The sequence below is a fragment of the Halichoerus grypus genome, chromosome 11 (assembly GCF_964656455.1).
Source record: "Halichoerus grypus chromosome 11, mHalGry1.hap1.1, whole genome shotgun sequence".
Taxonomy (NCBI): Eukaryota; Metazoa; Chordata; class Mammalia; order Carnivora; family Phocidae; genus Halichoerus; species Halichoerus grypus.
Window position 1 is genome coordinate 61,417,249 of NC_135722.1, and position 15,017 is coordinate 61,432,265.

The 15,017-nt window shown below is 42.1% G+C and overlaps 2 protein-coding genes across 4 annotated transcripts in view; one reads left to right on the forward strand and one right to left on the reverse strand.

Annotated features, from left to right (window-relative positions):
• The window catches only part of PRCP (prolylcarboxypeptidase), a 71,583-nt gene extending 69,400 nt beyond the window's left edge, over window positions 1–2,183 (reverse strand). Inside the window, exons 1-2 of one of the 3 annotated variants that reach the window (XM_036099733.2) lie at window positions 2,134–2,183; window positions 864–1,046 (exon numbers count right to left, since the gene is read on the reverse strand). In XM_036099733.2, coding sequence (XP_035955626.1) covers window positions 864–1,031 — 168 coding nt within the window. In that variant the 5' untranslated portion in view covers window positions 1,032–1,046; window positions 2,134–2,183. Of the gene's footprint in view, window positions 1–863; window positions 1,127–1,460; window positions 1,480–2,133 lie in introns of those variants that run through there. The other 2 variants (XM_036099735.2, XM_036099736.2) reach the window with 2 other exon arrangements.
• An 8,498-nt stretch (window positions 2,184–10,681) lies between these two features.
• Window positions 10,682–13,792, forward strand: ZNF232 (zinc finger protein 232). The gene is given in 5 exon segments (XM_078057502.1): window positions 10,682–10,705; window positions 12,892–13,463; window positions 13,465–13,608; window positions 13,610–13,665; window positions 13,668–13,792. Coding segments are annotated over 5 exon segments (921 nt in total).
• The last annotated feature ends 1,225 nt before the right edge of the window (window positions 13,793–15,017 follow it).

The window sequence follows — 15,017 nt, forward strand, 5'->3', positions numbered from 1 at the left end:
CAGAGCTAGCAGAGTGGAATGCTGTTCTACTTGACTCCAAAAGCCAAACCTCAGACTCTTGCATTCTTTCTAAATCCACACCTTTCCCTAATCTTTGCCTATCTTTATACAGGCTCCCAGAAATACAGAACTGTAAGAGATCCTGTCATTTTACACAAGATGTACTTTTCTATCCACGCTTGTCAGAAGAGTGCCTCATGCTTCAGCCAAGCACAAAGGCATCAAGCCTATTTTAAAATTCTAAACTCAAGCTTCAGAACCGTAGAGATGCTAACCCCCACCCTCAAATCTTGACTTTCTTCTACAACTTCCTCTATAAGCATGGGCTACACATATGTTCAGTCTTATGGAGAATAGGAATGCTTAAAAACTCTTAATCAAAGGGCTACAAAATCAACTTTGAGCTAAGCAAGAGATGACAGGCTGGCGTTTTAGGTTGAATACTAAATACTACCTAGTAAGATATTGGAAATGTGTATTTAGAGGCTGCTTAGGGACAAAGGATGACTGTCACCACGGAGTAGGAGGCAGAGGTGGCATTAAATAATTTTCATTTGACGGAGGGTCAGGGGAATTTGAATTAGGGCATCCTCTGGGAGAAGAAGTTGAAGTGACTGTCATAGCCAATTACAAAAGAGAGTGTGGAATCAGGATTGATACTAAATTATTGGTAACGGGAGGAGAGATTTTAAATAGAACTGAGACTTGATGCACCCTCTGGAAGCTGTGAGCCAAAGATCGGACAAGTCCTAGGCATTAGGGGTCTGAAATTCCGGGTGGGTTACGGCGCCTAGGCTCGGGTCTATTAGGCCGGGGACTTCGAAACCCCAGTCGTCCCCCACGCCCACCCTGCCCCGCCTTACCTTCTGTTGGATGTAGTGAATCGAGTACTTCTTGGCAACAGTACCGCGGGATGTGAAACTGGTTGACCAACGCAGGCTGCTGAGGGCCTTCATGGCCGGCGGTACACGGATGGCGGCCCCAGGCGTCAGGAAAGCCAAGAGCAGGAGCAGGACGGTGGGACGCCCCATGGCTCAGGCTGCCGGCTGCAGTGCGGGTGGGAGCGAGACCGGCAGATGCCGGGAGCTAGACCCGAGCTCAGCCCGCAGCTCCGCCCACCGCAGATAAGCTCCTCCCCGGTGAAACCCAAACCCGCTCCGCCCGGCAGCAACACCGCCTAAACCTGGTCACCCAAACCACACCTCCCCCGACCCCGAGGGTGCCGCAACTTTTCATGTTCCTCTCGTGCAGTCCCCTCTTTAGAGTCCAGCTTCACTGCGGTCACAGTCCAAGTCGACCCTTACCATCCCAGGACCCCCTCCTACGTGACCGCCGGAATCCCATCCTTTCCTAGAGCGCTCCACAAGCCCCCCTTTCCTGCCATTCCCTGTCCGCTTCAATTCCATTGCCACACCCATTGCCCTCCGCAAACCCCATATAATGATAATAATAATAGCTACCATGACAATTTCTTGAGCGTTCTCTACATGTCACTATATCGCTAGGCATAATGGCACACACATCAACTCATCTAACTTAAGCATCACAGCAATCTGTGTGTCGTGAATGATTGCTACTCCCATTTACAGAGGAGGAAACTGAGGCCCCGAGAGAGGTGTAGGGACTTGCACTGGGTCACTCAGGAGGCAGGGGTGCAGGCTCCGCAAACCGCTCGGTCTGGCTCCTTGCACCCCACTTCCATTAAGTCAGCCAACCACTTCCTGTGGTACTCTGTTCATGGATCACCCCAAACATCCGTGTTGCCCACATAATCCATCCCTTAACTGGAGTCGCCGGGGCCCAGAGAGCCCCCGAATCCCGTTAGGTCCTGGTCCCTTCTTCCAGGATACGCCCCCTTTCTTCACCCGGCTCGGGGTAGCCCGCTTCAGGCCCCGCTTCCACACCCCCTTCTGTCTTCACCGCGCCACCAACCCCTTTGCCCAGCTTCCACTCCTCCTTCCAGTCACCCTGCTGAACCCAGACTGGAGGGGCGCTACCACCCCTTCCTGGGATCCCTACGCTACCCCCAAAACCAACTTTATAGACTGTGCCACTACTCCACCAGAGAAGAACATTCGCCAAACCCTGTCTCTACCCACAGTTTGACGAAAATAGTCGTTCCCAAAAACTCACAGAATGCAGTGTTCAATCTCCACCCTCGGCGGCGCCTTCTTCTGATTGGCTGTGAGGAACCACTGCCAAAACGTCACTTCCGGCGGAAAAGGACGCGGGAGATTCGATTGAAAGGCGCCTGGCTTGTCGCGAAGTCCCGGGGGTCTGTGCCACCGAGCGTCGCCCGGGCAGGTCTCGGTCTTCTGCCTCAGGTGAGGAACTGTGGGAAGAGATTCTCGAGAAGCGCAAAGGGCGAGACTCCTAACGAGGTCCTCAGTGTCGTTATAAATGAGAATTAGAGCATTCTATGTTGTTTTTTTCAGGAGTTAGTCTTTTCTGTAAAAGGGTCCTGGGAGTAAAGAGGGAAAAGGTCAGTCATTTAAATGTTAGGCAGCGCTGTTGATAGAGTTCAGCGAGCGTTTACTCAACATTTACTACGCCATCGAGCTAGATGTGGGTGAGTGTCTGAAACCGGTAATAGAAAGAGGAAAAGCACTACTCCAGCTTTTGAGGTGCTCAGAGATAGGGATTTTGCAGGCTATGCCGAGTAATGCGTGCTGAAAAGGGGTCTTTTCCAAACGGCTTTGATGGCCTAGAGAAAAAAGTGCTTATCTATCTGCTCAAACCGGAAACTTCAAAGTTTTCTAGATTCCTTCCTTATCTCGTATTCAGCTAGTCATTACCAGCCTCTTGAATATCTCAAATCCATACAATTCTCCCCACTTTTAACACCAAGACTGCTACATAGGTAGGTGACCAGCCTCCCAGCTGGCTCTTACTTCAGTCGTGTTACTTTCCAATCCAGTCTCCATATTGCCAGGCTATATGATAAGTCGGTAAGTAGCAGTCAGGGCACTCCCCATTTAAAACCTTTCCTTGCCTCCTATTTGCCCTCAGGTTTAAGTCTAAACTCCTTCACTATTTGACAGGGCCCTTCTTGTCTAGCCTTTGCCTACCTCTCCAGCTTTGTTTTTCAGCACTCTAGCCCTAGGCTCCAGCCCAATGAAATGTCTTTTTTGAGTTCCTCAAATGCACCAACCCACCTCACCACCAGACCTCTTCTAACCCCATCCCCACCTTGGTCAATTCTTACTCCTTCCTTAACTTTCAGTTTATTAAGCCTTTTAAGTCAGGAAGCCTTTCCTGACCCTGCAAGATTGGGTCACAAAGTACCCAGTAGTTAGTCATTCTGCAGATAGTTTTAAGTGCCTCCCTTGCCAACAATTACTAGGTACTGGGATTACAATGGTGAACAAGTTAAGATTCCTCACCAAATAGAACTTAAACCTTTGATGGATGGAGTTAAGGATAATTAGGGAAACTGTTTGAGTTAGGTTGGTCTGGGGTGGCCTCTCTGAGGTCTTAAAACACAAAATTCAGCCAAGTAAATTTGAAGATCTAATTAGCTTTATTAAATGATTCTGGTAGCATCTTACCTAGCAAGTAGAGGGGAGCTCCGAAGAGTTGTACAAAATAGGTTTTTATAGGAAAGAGGGTGGGGTGAGAAGGTTATTAGCAAAAGAAAGGATTGTTCCAAGCAAGGTCACTCTCCCTCTGGGGAAAGAGCAGGGAGTCTTACCATGCTGATTACCTTTGATGGGATGGAGAGAGCTCTTGTTGGCGTTGATCTGGGAAATCCCTTGTATTTCTATATTTCTGAGGGACGTTGAAAACTGCAGTTAGGTTAGGTAGTAAGCCCCGTTTGGGGGACTCTGCCTAAATGACTCGGTTTTGGGCCCTCTGCCTAAATGACTCCGTTTTGGGCCTGTGGTTTGCTTTTTAACAAAGGAGTTGACACTTAGAGTAAGGCCTAAAAGATGAGAATGATCCAGCCATGCAATAGAGAAAAGGAAGAACATTCCAGAATGAATAGGTTGTGCAAAGGCCCTAAGGCAGGAAAGAGCTTGGCATCTGAGTGCTCAAGAACTTAAGGAAAGACCAGTGCTGCTTGGAACATATTCAGAAAGGACAGGTGGTGAGATGAGCCTTGAGAGATGGGCAGGGACCAGATCACACAGTTAAGAGGCTAATGCAGCAGCAGAAGCAACAGGTGATGGTGGTTTGGATTAAGGTGGTGGCAGATTTATGGGGGCAAGTGGATGGTGGTTTTTAGATATGGAAATAGATCCAAGAACATACAGATGGGTATAATGTGGGATTTGAGGGAAAAAGGAATGGAAGATGATTTCTAGGTATCTGACCTGACTTAACTGGTTGGAGAGTATTTGCTGAAATGGAGAAAACTGTAAGAAAAGAATGTGGTGTCTGTCCAATCGGATGGGGGCCTCCAGATGTGGGGCAATGACCAGGTGGAAACCAGTGGCACTGGCAGTGAAAGGATTCACCCAAGGCAGCACAAAGGAGATAGAAGTTTATTGAATACATCACAAGGGAGTGGCAGGCAGGACAGCAAAGGAGAGACCGTCTGCCACAACAGAGTGAGTGGGGCTGTATTTCAAGGGGGAAAGTGAGGAGGTATGGCGACGTATGGAATTTTTTCTTTTTGGTACTTCGGGACTTTATGGTAACTGTTCCTGGTTGTAAGTACCCATTGGTCTGTTAGGGCCTATGGATATTTTGAGGTAGGTCGCCTGATGGGCTTGTCTGTATTCAGCCAGGTGGTCACTGTGGGCCCTTTTGCCTTGCTCTACATTACACTGCTCAAGCCTATTGCCTAAAAGCGGTCTCTCCAAAGAAGTTTAAGAGGAAACTAAGAAGTTTTTTACTTATTAAAACTTGAGATGTCTATGAGACATCAAAATAGTTGGCTCTCCATAACTGTCCCCTCCATGTGAAAGTCTGGAGCTTGCAGATATTGTATGTACCTTTGTGTCACTTCCTTAGTAGTTACACATTGTCTTAGCCAACAGTTTATAAATTTCTTGAACACAGCAGCCTGTGTTTTTTATCTGTAACTCTGTCCTCCTCCCCATCCCTAAAATAGTACTTCATCTACCACAAATTCAATGGACAAACTATTGTACTCACTAAGAGTTTTTTGGGTGGTTCTTGGGTTTTTTGTTATTGTTAGGGGGTTTTTTGTTTTGTTTTGTTTTGTTTTTTTAAATAGGCTCCACACCCAACGTGAGGCTTGAACTCATGACCCTGAGATTAACAGTCACATGCTCTACAGACTGAGCCAGCCCCCAGCCCCTTCTTGGGTAGTGTTTTTAAAAGTATTTTTCACCAATATTTCTCCAAATAAAAGAGGTTTTGTTTTTTATTTGTTTAATTTTCTGTCTCCTGCCTTCTCATCCCTTTCTAGAATTTTCATGTTAATGTTAGTAAATCATTTCTCAAGGACTTGTTACGACTACTTTTAGAAAAATTAGACAAAGTATGCACCTTGAGGGTGACCATTAGGTAGTTTTAAGTGAACAACTCAAAGTAGCTGAGGCCTCTTGGCCTGTATAACATGAAACAGGTAATCTGAGAGCAACAAGGTGACAGATCTTCTTGTACAGCAAGAACAGCTTTGGGAGTATAGAGAACGCCCCAGATGGGCCACTCTGGCATGAAGATTATTTTGAATTAAAAAGCAATCAGGGCACCTGGGTGGCTCAGTTGGTTAAGCGACTGCCTTCGGCTCAGGTCATGATCCTGGAGTCCCTGGATCGAGTCCCGACTAATCTGGTAGCTAAGCCAGTGATTTTCAAGTGTGGGTGCCGAGCAGGGAGCCTGCTTCTCCCTCTGACCCTCCCCCCTCTCATGTGCTCTCTCTCATTCTCTCTCTCACAAATAAATAAATAAAATCTTTAAAAAAAAAAAAAAAAAGCAATCAAAACCCAGCAGATTCGGGAAAAGCTCTTTACTTCCCCCTATAACTGCCTAAAAAGAATTTAGATAGAGGACCTCATCCAAGAAGAGAACTATAACCACAGAGATCTACATTATGATATATAGTAAAGTATGGTAGAAAGGAGAAACCCAGCAAGGCCTGTTTGGTCAAAGTCCTCTCTTAATTCCCATTGTTTCTGAGTGGCCCAGCAAACATTTGTTTGCCAAATGTTTACCCTTTTTTATTTTTTCTGAGGATTGCATGCCTTCCCTTGGAAGTCCTGGACCCCTGCCCACTTCTACTTAGTTCGAGATGTCGTATGTACCTTATTTTGCCTGACTTTGGAATTTTCAGGTCTGTCTGGATTCCCTGTATGTATGCATGCGACTAAATTTGATTTTCTTGTTAATCTGTCTCATGTCATTTTGATTCTTAGTGCAGCTAAAAGGACCTTGAAGAGGACAGGAATTCATGTCCTCAACAACATTAAACAATTAAATTTTTCTGCATGATCTAACATTTAATAAAAATTATTCTAGATTTTCTAGTCTAGCCCAAAGAAGAAAAAAATTACGTCAGTGTGTGTGCATTTAGGGGCATGATTTTTGTTTTTGTTTTTTAAGATTTTATTTATTTATTTGAGAGAGAGCACAAGAGCGAGAGCGAAGGAGAGAATGAGTGGGGGGAGGGGTAGAGGGAGAAGCAAACTCCCTGGGGAGCCCGACGTGGCACTCGATCCCAGGACCCTGGGATCATGACCTGAGCAGAAAGCAGATGCTTAACCAAACTGAGCCACCCAGGCGCCCATAGTTTTTCATATTAAGGTGCCTTCCAGGAAATTGGTAGTGAAGGAGTTTAGATAAAAGTTCTCCAGATAATAGAGCAAAGATTTGGGGCTCCTGGCTGGCTCAGTTGGTTAAGCATCTGCCTTCAGCTCAGGTCATGATCCCAGGGTCCTGAGATCGAGACCCGCATCGGGCTCCCTGCTCCCCAGGAAGCCTGCTTCTCCCTCGGCCTGCTGCTCCCCCTGCTTGTGCTCTCTCTCTCTCTGTGTCAAATAAATAAAATCTTTAAAAAAAAAAAAAGTAGAGCACAGATTTATAAAGTCATCTGAAAGAGACTGTAATGCTCTCAGCCTTTATGATTTAACTATAACCACAGTCACAAGTGTTGTTTACCATCAGACAGCCTCAGTAGCTAGGCCAGTGATTTTCAAGTGTGGGTGCCGTAAGCATTATCTGGGAACTTGTGAGACATGCAAATTCTCTGGCCCTCATCCCAGACTTACTGAATCAAACTCAAGTTGGGGCCCAGAAATCCGTTTTATCAGGCCCTCCTGGTGATTTTGATGTACATTGAAGTTTGAGAACCACTTGGCTAGTATGAAAATGGTTGGTAATTAATGAGTTATGTATCTGGGCCCATTCACAAAACCATCTCTAGTGAGAAAAGAACACATCAGCTATATTAGCCTGATTCCATTAAAATACTCGATTCACCTAATGCCCCTTTTTCAAGCAACTTTCTCTTTATAATTTCGTTTAACATAGTTATACCCAAAAGAAAATGTGGGTTTAAGATGTGTCCCTTCCCTGTGACTGTAATTTTTCATGGTAAATTAGTAAAGCATCTTTGGATATGGTTTAGATCCCCATATAGCTTGAGTAGAAAGAAAGTAAGTATTCCATGTTAAATACTGGACCCCACGTATTTTAATAAATCTAAGTCAGTCTTCTTCATTCTTGGACATTCCTGGGAAATCTTCTGGGACTTCAAAACAAAAGCCAACTGAGGCCCTAGTTAGTTCCCATCAACCTATCCTAACATATATTTTTCTCCCCCTCTATCTCAACCTCCTTGTTTTTACTTTTATGTGTGAGGGACTGAGAGGATCCAAGGTTTTCTTTGTATGTTATTTCTAAGCTCTCTACCTAGTATTTTTATATTTATTGATTTTTTAAAGTATAAATGTAATACATTTTCAAAATACTTTAAACATATAAAGAAAATAAAAATCACCTTTAATCTGACAACTCTGAGAAAATAGTTTTCAAAAAAAGATTATGTATTTGTCTAACTATTCTCCCTCCTCCCAGCGTAAGACTAGATTAGTCCCTTTATTATATTTTCTCATGGCGTTATGTACATTTCTTTTATAGAATTTGGCACATCAGTTAAAATTTTTATGTGATTATTGTCCATTTTGCCCATCACTTATCCCCAATACCTGGTATTTAGCAGCTGCACAGCAGATAACTGATAAATTGAATTGGAATATGATTTTCTGGCTGTGATGGAGCTGAAAGAAATTAATGCTTTATCACCATCCTACCCAATAAAATCAAGAAGAAAAATAAATTGCAAGAGATACTACATATGAAATCGTTCCCAAGTCCATTATAAGGTTTTCATAACTTTGGTATTTACTTGTTCCTGATGCTTCATTCAGTTCTCCATCAAACATGAATTCACCACACTACAGGTCAAGCAGTAGAGAAAGAGATAAACTAGATGACAAGTGTCATAAAGGAAATACTATGAAAACAGCAAAAAGAGTAACAGTGACTGCCTGAAAGGATCTTACTGGATTTTTGTCCTCCAGACAATTAATGAGAAGACTTTTTGCCATTTTCTGGAGCTTACCAGGTGAAACACAAATAGTAAAAATAGTTAACTGACCTTTTTCATTTTAGTTCTCAAATTTGCCATTAAGTTGTAAATACTGTAGTATTTTTAGACATACTTATTTGATCCACTAGAGGGCAATAGACCCTTAAATAAAGACAATTTAACCACCTTTACTTAAAAATACCGCACTTAGTGCTTGCACAATTTAGAAAATAATCCCAAATATTTCTGCTTGTGTTTTTCATTTTTTGGTGAGCTGTCTGTCCAATTAGACAGTGAGCATCTTGTTTTTCATTGTTTCCTCTACAACATTTAGCACAGTATCCTAGTTATCTTTAAGGTTTAATCCATTTGCTAAAGTTTGAATTTGATAACAGTTGTGTGAAGAATATGATTTGACATAAGTGCCCATATAGTTGTGGTACAAAATAAAATTTTATTTTAGAGCCCTAAAGAAGATAGTTTCTGCGCATTATATGACCGCAATTAAGGGGGGAAAATGGAAATGAGGATATAATGCAAATGATTAAAATAAGTTTCAAATAAGGTACTATATATGAAACTACTCTGTACCCGCTGATGTATATACAAATATAAGATTATTTTGTGATTTGGTAAAATTGTGTTTTATATTTATGGTATATGATAAAATCGGCTTAGGAAGAAGCAAACTGAAAATCAGGAAAGAAGTTAACAGCTGAAGTTCAGATGGACAGTTTTTGAGCTTGGCCCTGGGGATATAATGCGATGGTCCTTCTAAGATCTTACTCTGGTTCCAGGAGAAAGCATTAAACAGATAAGTTGAATATGATGTGATAAGTAGCAAATTAAAAAGTAGGGTCCTGGGGCACTTGGGTGGTCAGTCGTTAAGCGTCTGCTTTCGGCTCAGGTCATAATCCCAGGGTCCTAGGATCGAGCTCCGCATTGGGCTCCCTGCTCAATGGGAAGCCTGCTTCTCCCTCTCTCACTCCCTCTGCTTGTGTTCCCTCTCTCTGTGTCTCTGTCTTGATGTCAAATAAATAATAAAATCTTTAAAAAAAAAATAAAATAAATAAAAAGTAGGGTCCTTTACCTGGGAAAGCATCCTGGAGAAGGCCTCTAAGAAGACTTCTTAAAGAAGAATAAGCATTAACCAGGAAAGTGAAAAAATTTTAGAGGAAGAAGAAGCAAAGGCAGAGAAATGTAAAACATATTGTAGTAGGGGAGTGTTGGGGGGTAGGGAAGAGAACAAGGGATGCAACTCAGATTATTTTTGTGTGTTCTCTTTAGCATAAATTACTAACACATAAAGAACAAGAGAGAGAACCAAGAAAAAAGGCATTAAGGAGAATAAAACCAAATAGAAATGACTAGACAAAGAAAACAAATGGTCAGACCTCTTTGTTAATAGTGGAAGACTTTTTAAAGGGACCTTTAAATTAAAAAGGAAGGAAATCCTATTATGTTGCATATACCTACTCATAAAAATTTTTCTTAAATTGCAAAATTCTGCTTATAGTTTTTTATTCAGTCAATATTGATTAAGAACATACTCTGTGCTAAGCACTGGGGTATATAGTAGAACACAAGATAGACCACATCCCTTTCTTCAAGGAACTTTCTTTTTTTTTTTTTTAGATTTTATTTATTTATTTGACAGAGAGGGACACAGCAAGAGAGGGAACACAAGCAGGGGGAGTGGGAGAGGGAGAAGCAGGCTGCCCGCTGAGCAGGGAGCCTAATGCGGGGCTTGATCCCAGGACCCTGGGATCATGACCTGAGCTGAAGGCAGATGCTTAACGACTGAGCCACCTAGGTGCCCTGGAACTTTCAGACTGGTAGGGGTAGAACAAGCAAAAATAAGATGATATATGCATTTTCATGGTTGGATATATCACAAGCAGGATTAGTACTATGAAGGAATAAAATGGGTGATGTCATAAAACTAAGAGGAAGGTGTGTCTACTTGAGATTAAGTGGGGCTCTCTGAGGGGTTGTATTAGAGTTATAGATTGAAGGATGAGAATGAGCCAACTATTTGAAGAACACTCTAGGCAGAGAAAGGCACAAAAGCCTGAGAAGAGAAATTGGTGTGTTTGAGGAGCAGAAAGAAGGCTAGCATGGATTGAAGTGCAGAGATTAAGCAGGAGAGTGTTATAGGGTGAGGTAAGGAGGTGGGGCTAGATGACCAAGAGCCTCATCGCCCTTGTAAGGAACTGAGGCTTCATTCTAAATAGCATAATTTTAAGCCGGTAAGAAACGACATTTTTCATTAGGGAGCTTTGCCCTGCTTTATCTCCCAAAGCTCATAGGTAGGTGTACCACCATGTTATACCCTTCCCCAAACTGGATTTTAGAGGAGATGGTAGAGGGAGGGAAGATGCCTTTGCTGACCTACATTTCCATCATTTGTTGTGTTGGAAAGAAACTTGAGGTTAGGAGCACTAATGCAGTATTTTGTGGCCTTCCTGTCTTCCCCTTGTATTCCATTCACCTCCTCTACTTTGTCCTTAGAGATTGCCATGTGACCTAGATGACAACCAAATCTTGGAATACATATCTTTTTTTTTTTTTTTTAATTTATTTATTTGACAGAGCGAGAGAGGGAACACAAGGAGGGGGATAGGGAGAAGCAGGCTTCCCGTGGAGCAGGGAGCCCAAGGCAGGGCTCGATCCCAGGACCCTGGGACTATGACCTAAGCCAAAGGCAGATGCTTAACGACTGAGCCACCTAGGCGCCCCTGGAATACATATCTTCTTATGGTAGAACCTTACTAGTCATGTATCCTAAGGGTCCCAAAACAAAGATGACAACAAAGAATTAGAATTAGACTTTTGATTTTTTTCTATGTTCCCTTTAATAACATAGGTCAGTGGTTTATATATGTTCTTTTATGTTTCATCTTTGCAAATTTTCATCTTATTGCTTTAGGTGGCAAGATTTTATTTTCACAGAAATGTTTTGATTGATAGAATTGGTATCACTTTAGATTTCCCTTCCATAGTCAGCACATTTCTACATTTATGGTCATCCTTAGGAAGAGCTATATGTAAAAGATTCTTTTATGATTTTTAAACTAACTTCCGTTTTGTCTGATTTTGCTGATGGTAGTCACAGAAACAGTTCCACCCATTTTCAGAAATTGAAACCTTTGCCATGTGTTTACAAATGAAAAATTTATTGATATAGTTCTACCTTGAACATATACAGAGACTTTTATTTCAGAACATTTATATTATGCTATAAGTAAGCTAATCAATTTTTAAAATTTTGATAAACCAACATTTGAATTTTTAAAAAGAAAGTTAAAAAGAGGAGAACATTGCTATTTTATTTCTCAGTGTTTTATACAAGGATCTTAAAGCACTTTGTACTCTTTTGATCATGTAATGTTTTTATTTTTCTGTTTGCAGAATCAGAATTGTCTTTTTTTTCTTTAAGTTGTATAAAAATATATACAATGAAATCTAATAAAGTGATTTTTTTTTCAGCCTAAAAGAACCATTACCCAATTTAGGTTCTTTAAAAGAATCACATAAGTTTATTTAAGTTCCTTCCTGTTAACGGAAGGAACAAGTTCTTATACCTCTTCTAAAGATGTGAAAAGGGCTAAATGATATCATTCCTGAATTACAGGGATGCAGCATTTATTCAAAAACAGAATATTTGTTTGAGCTACTCTGTTTTAAATCTTACTTTCTTACTATTAATACTTTTAATTAGGCAGAAAAATAAAATGAGTTTTCCAATACCTTGACACTTACCACAAAAGACATCTATTCACTTTACAGTGGAGACTAAGTTGTTTTCCTGAGAAATGAATTACATACATACAATTAAAGATTTGCCATTCATCCCGTGACTATTTTGTTTTGCAGGCCACGGTGAGAACATATGAATAGAGAAAGAAAATTTCTTCTGGCCTCAGTTCTTGCTCTCCAGAATTCCAGTTTTATATATCCTTCATGTCAGAAGTGCTTCTCTCGGATAATCCTGGTCTCCAAAAGGTAAAAGTAAAGTCTGTAAGCATGAGAGAGGAAATATGTGTGTACACTGTAGATTTCCTACAGCTCAACAGCAAATAAGGATTAAATTCACCATTCCAGACATCATCCCAAGAATGGAAAGGAGACTAACTATGCTGGAGTGTTTAGGGAAAGGACTTGATATGAACCAGGACTACAGGTGGGAAGGGGACACGTGATCTGTTGTGGGAGCCAGAGCACTGGCCTTTAGGCTGGACAGAGAGACAGCAATAGGGGAAGTTGCCAAGTTCAGATCTCTCTGAGGCAAGATAGAGCAGTTAGTGTATGTTTCTATCTCTGTCTTTTCTACCCTTAAGCCCCGAACAAGACTCTAGCTACTCTTCCTTCATCTTGTGCTGACCCTGAAGAGAGTCTCTAAGTCTCCTTGGAAGTTTTGGTTCCACACAGACCTAGTGGTGCCTGATCACCTCCAGGTCCCAGGTCCTACACATGGACCTGCACAGGAAGAACCGTGGGAGGAGGAGGCATCAAGTGTGGAGGCCTAGCTCAAGTGTGCATCTCAGGAGACCCAGCCTTTCCCAGAGAGTGAAGATGACCCAGAGTCTGGGGACAAAGGATCACCGTCACAACCACTCATTACTGAAGTGGAATCACAGATGTTCTCAGAAAAACTCTCCACTAGCACCTCTACATTTGAAGCTACCTCTGAAGTTGAGGGCACTTTAGAGCAGCAACAGAGAAATCCCCAAGTGGAGAGACTGAGGCAGTCCCCTGCCCAGGGGAAACATTTCAGGCAGGTGATTGTCACCCATAAGATAACTCCCACAGGGAAGGAAGACCATAAATACAGTGAATGTGGCAAAGTCTTCATTTATAACTCATGCCTTATAATCCACCAGAGAATTCATTCTGGGAAAAAACCCTTTAAGTGCAGCAACCGTGGGAAAACCTTCAACCAGAGCTCAAACCTCATTCAGCATCAGGATTCATACAGGAGAAAAACCCTACAAATGTCATGAGTATAGGAAGTCCTTCAGGTGGAGTGCTCATCATGTTCAGCATCAGAGGATTCACTGAGAAGAGAAGCCTTGTAAGTGTAATAACGCTGGGAAGACCTTCAGTCAGTTCATATCTAAGTCAGCATCTAAGAATTCACAGTGGAGAGAAATCTTTTATATGTAAAAATGTGGGAAAGCCTACAGGTGGAGTTCAGAGCTCCTTAGACATCAGAAAATTCATTGCAAAGAAGAGCCTGCCCAATGTGCTGAAAGTGAAAACACCTCTAAACAGAATTGTACTTTTGTTTAATCAGTTGTAGAGCTAAATCACATAAAAGTTATAAATTCCTTAAAAAAAAAAAATCACCATATACCAGGACAGATTCTCTTGAGTTGGTTCTTTAAATCCAGAATAGAATTGTCTGGTAATACTCTCGTGCCAAAGGGAGGTTTCAAGTTACCTCCAAGCCTTTGCTAAGTACCTGCTTTAGAAGAGAAAAATAACTTCTTGAGAGTAAATCCAATCCTGATGCAAAAACTCATTCCACTTGTGGGATATCCCTGGAATGGTGTAGGGTTTTTTTGTTTGTTTATTATTTGTTTATTTTCACTTGATACCTAGATTATTTTTTATTTTTTAGAGATTTTATTTATTTGACAGAGAGAAAGACAGTGAGAGAGGGAACACAAGCAGGGGGAGTGGGAGAGGGAGAAGCAGGCTTCCCGCTGAGCAGGGAGCCCAATGCAGGTCTCAGGTCTCGATCCCACATGACCTAAGCTGAAGGCAGACCCTTAACGACTGAGCCACCCAGGCACCCCGGTAGATTATTTTTTTAAATAAATAAATTCCTTCATAACAGGACTGTTATGAGAAACAGGGACTGTTAGAGAAATCTCTACCTTTCAGCAGCTTGACACATAATCCTTTATTGTGGTGCTAAGATGCAGGCCAACTATACCTGAAAGTCTAAGGTTCTTTGATTTTTAAAGTACAAGTCAGGGTTAGGGTTGGAGTTCCTTAAGAATATTTTCTCTCTGGGGCACCTGGGTGGCTCAGTCAGTTAAGCATTTGCCTTCGATTCAGGTCATGTCTCAGGGTCCTGATGGAGCCCTACGACAGGCTCCGTGCTCAATGGGGATTTTGCTTGTCCCTCTGCCCCTTCCCCCCCGTCCCCCAGTTGTGCTCAGGTGCTTGCTGTCTCTCTCTCTCTTTCTCTCAAATAAATAAATAGATAAAAGAATACTTGGGACACCTCAGTGGCTCAGTAGGTTAAGTGTCCAACTCTTGGTTTCAGCTCAGGTCATGCAGGGAGTCTGCTTGAGTTCTTCTCTCCCCCTCTGTCCCTCCACTCACTTGCTGGCACGTGCACTCTCTCTCTCAAATAAATAATTTTTTTTTTTTAAAGAATACTTTCTCTCTGCCTAGAGGAGAGAATATATAGTAAGTACTTGGTAGTATGTAAGTAAGAATAGTATGCCAGCAATATTCTTAAATAGTCAAGTTAGCATTTAATGGGGAAGGATTAACAGTTCCA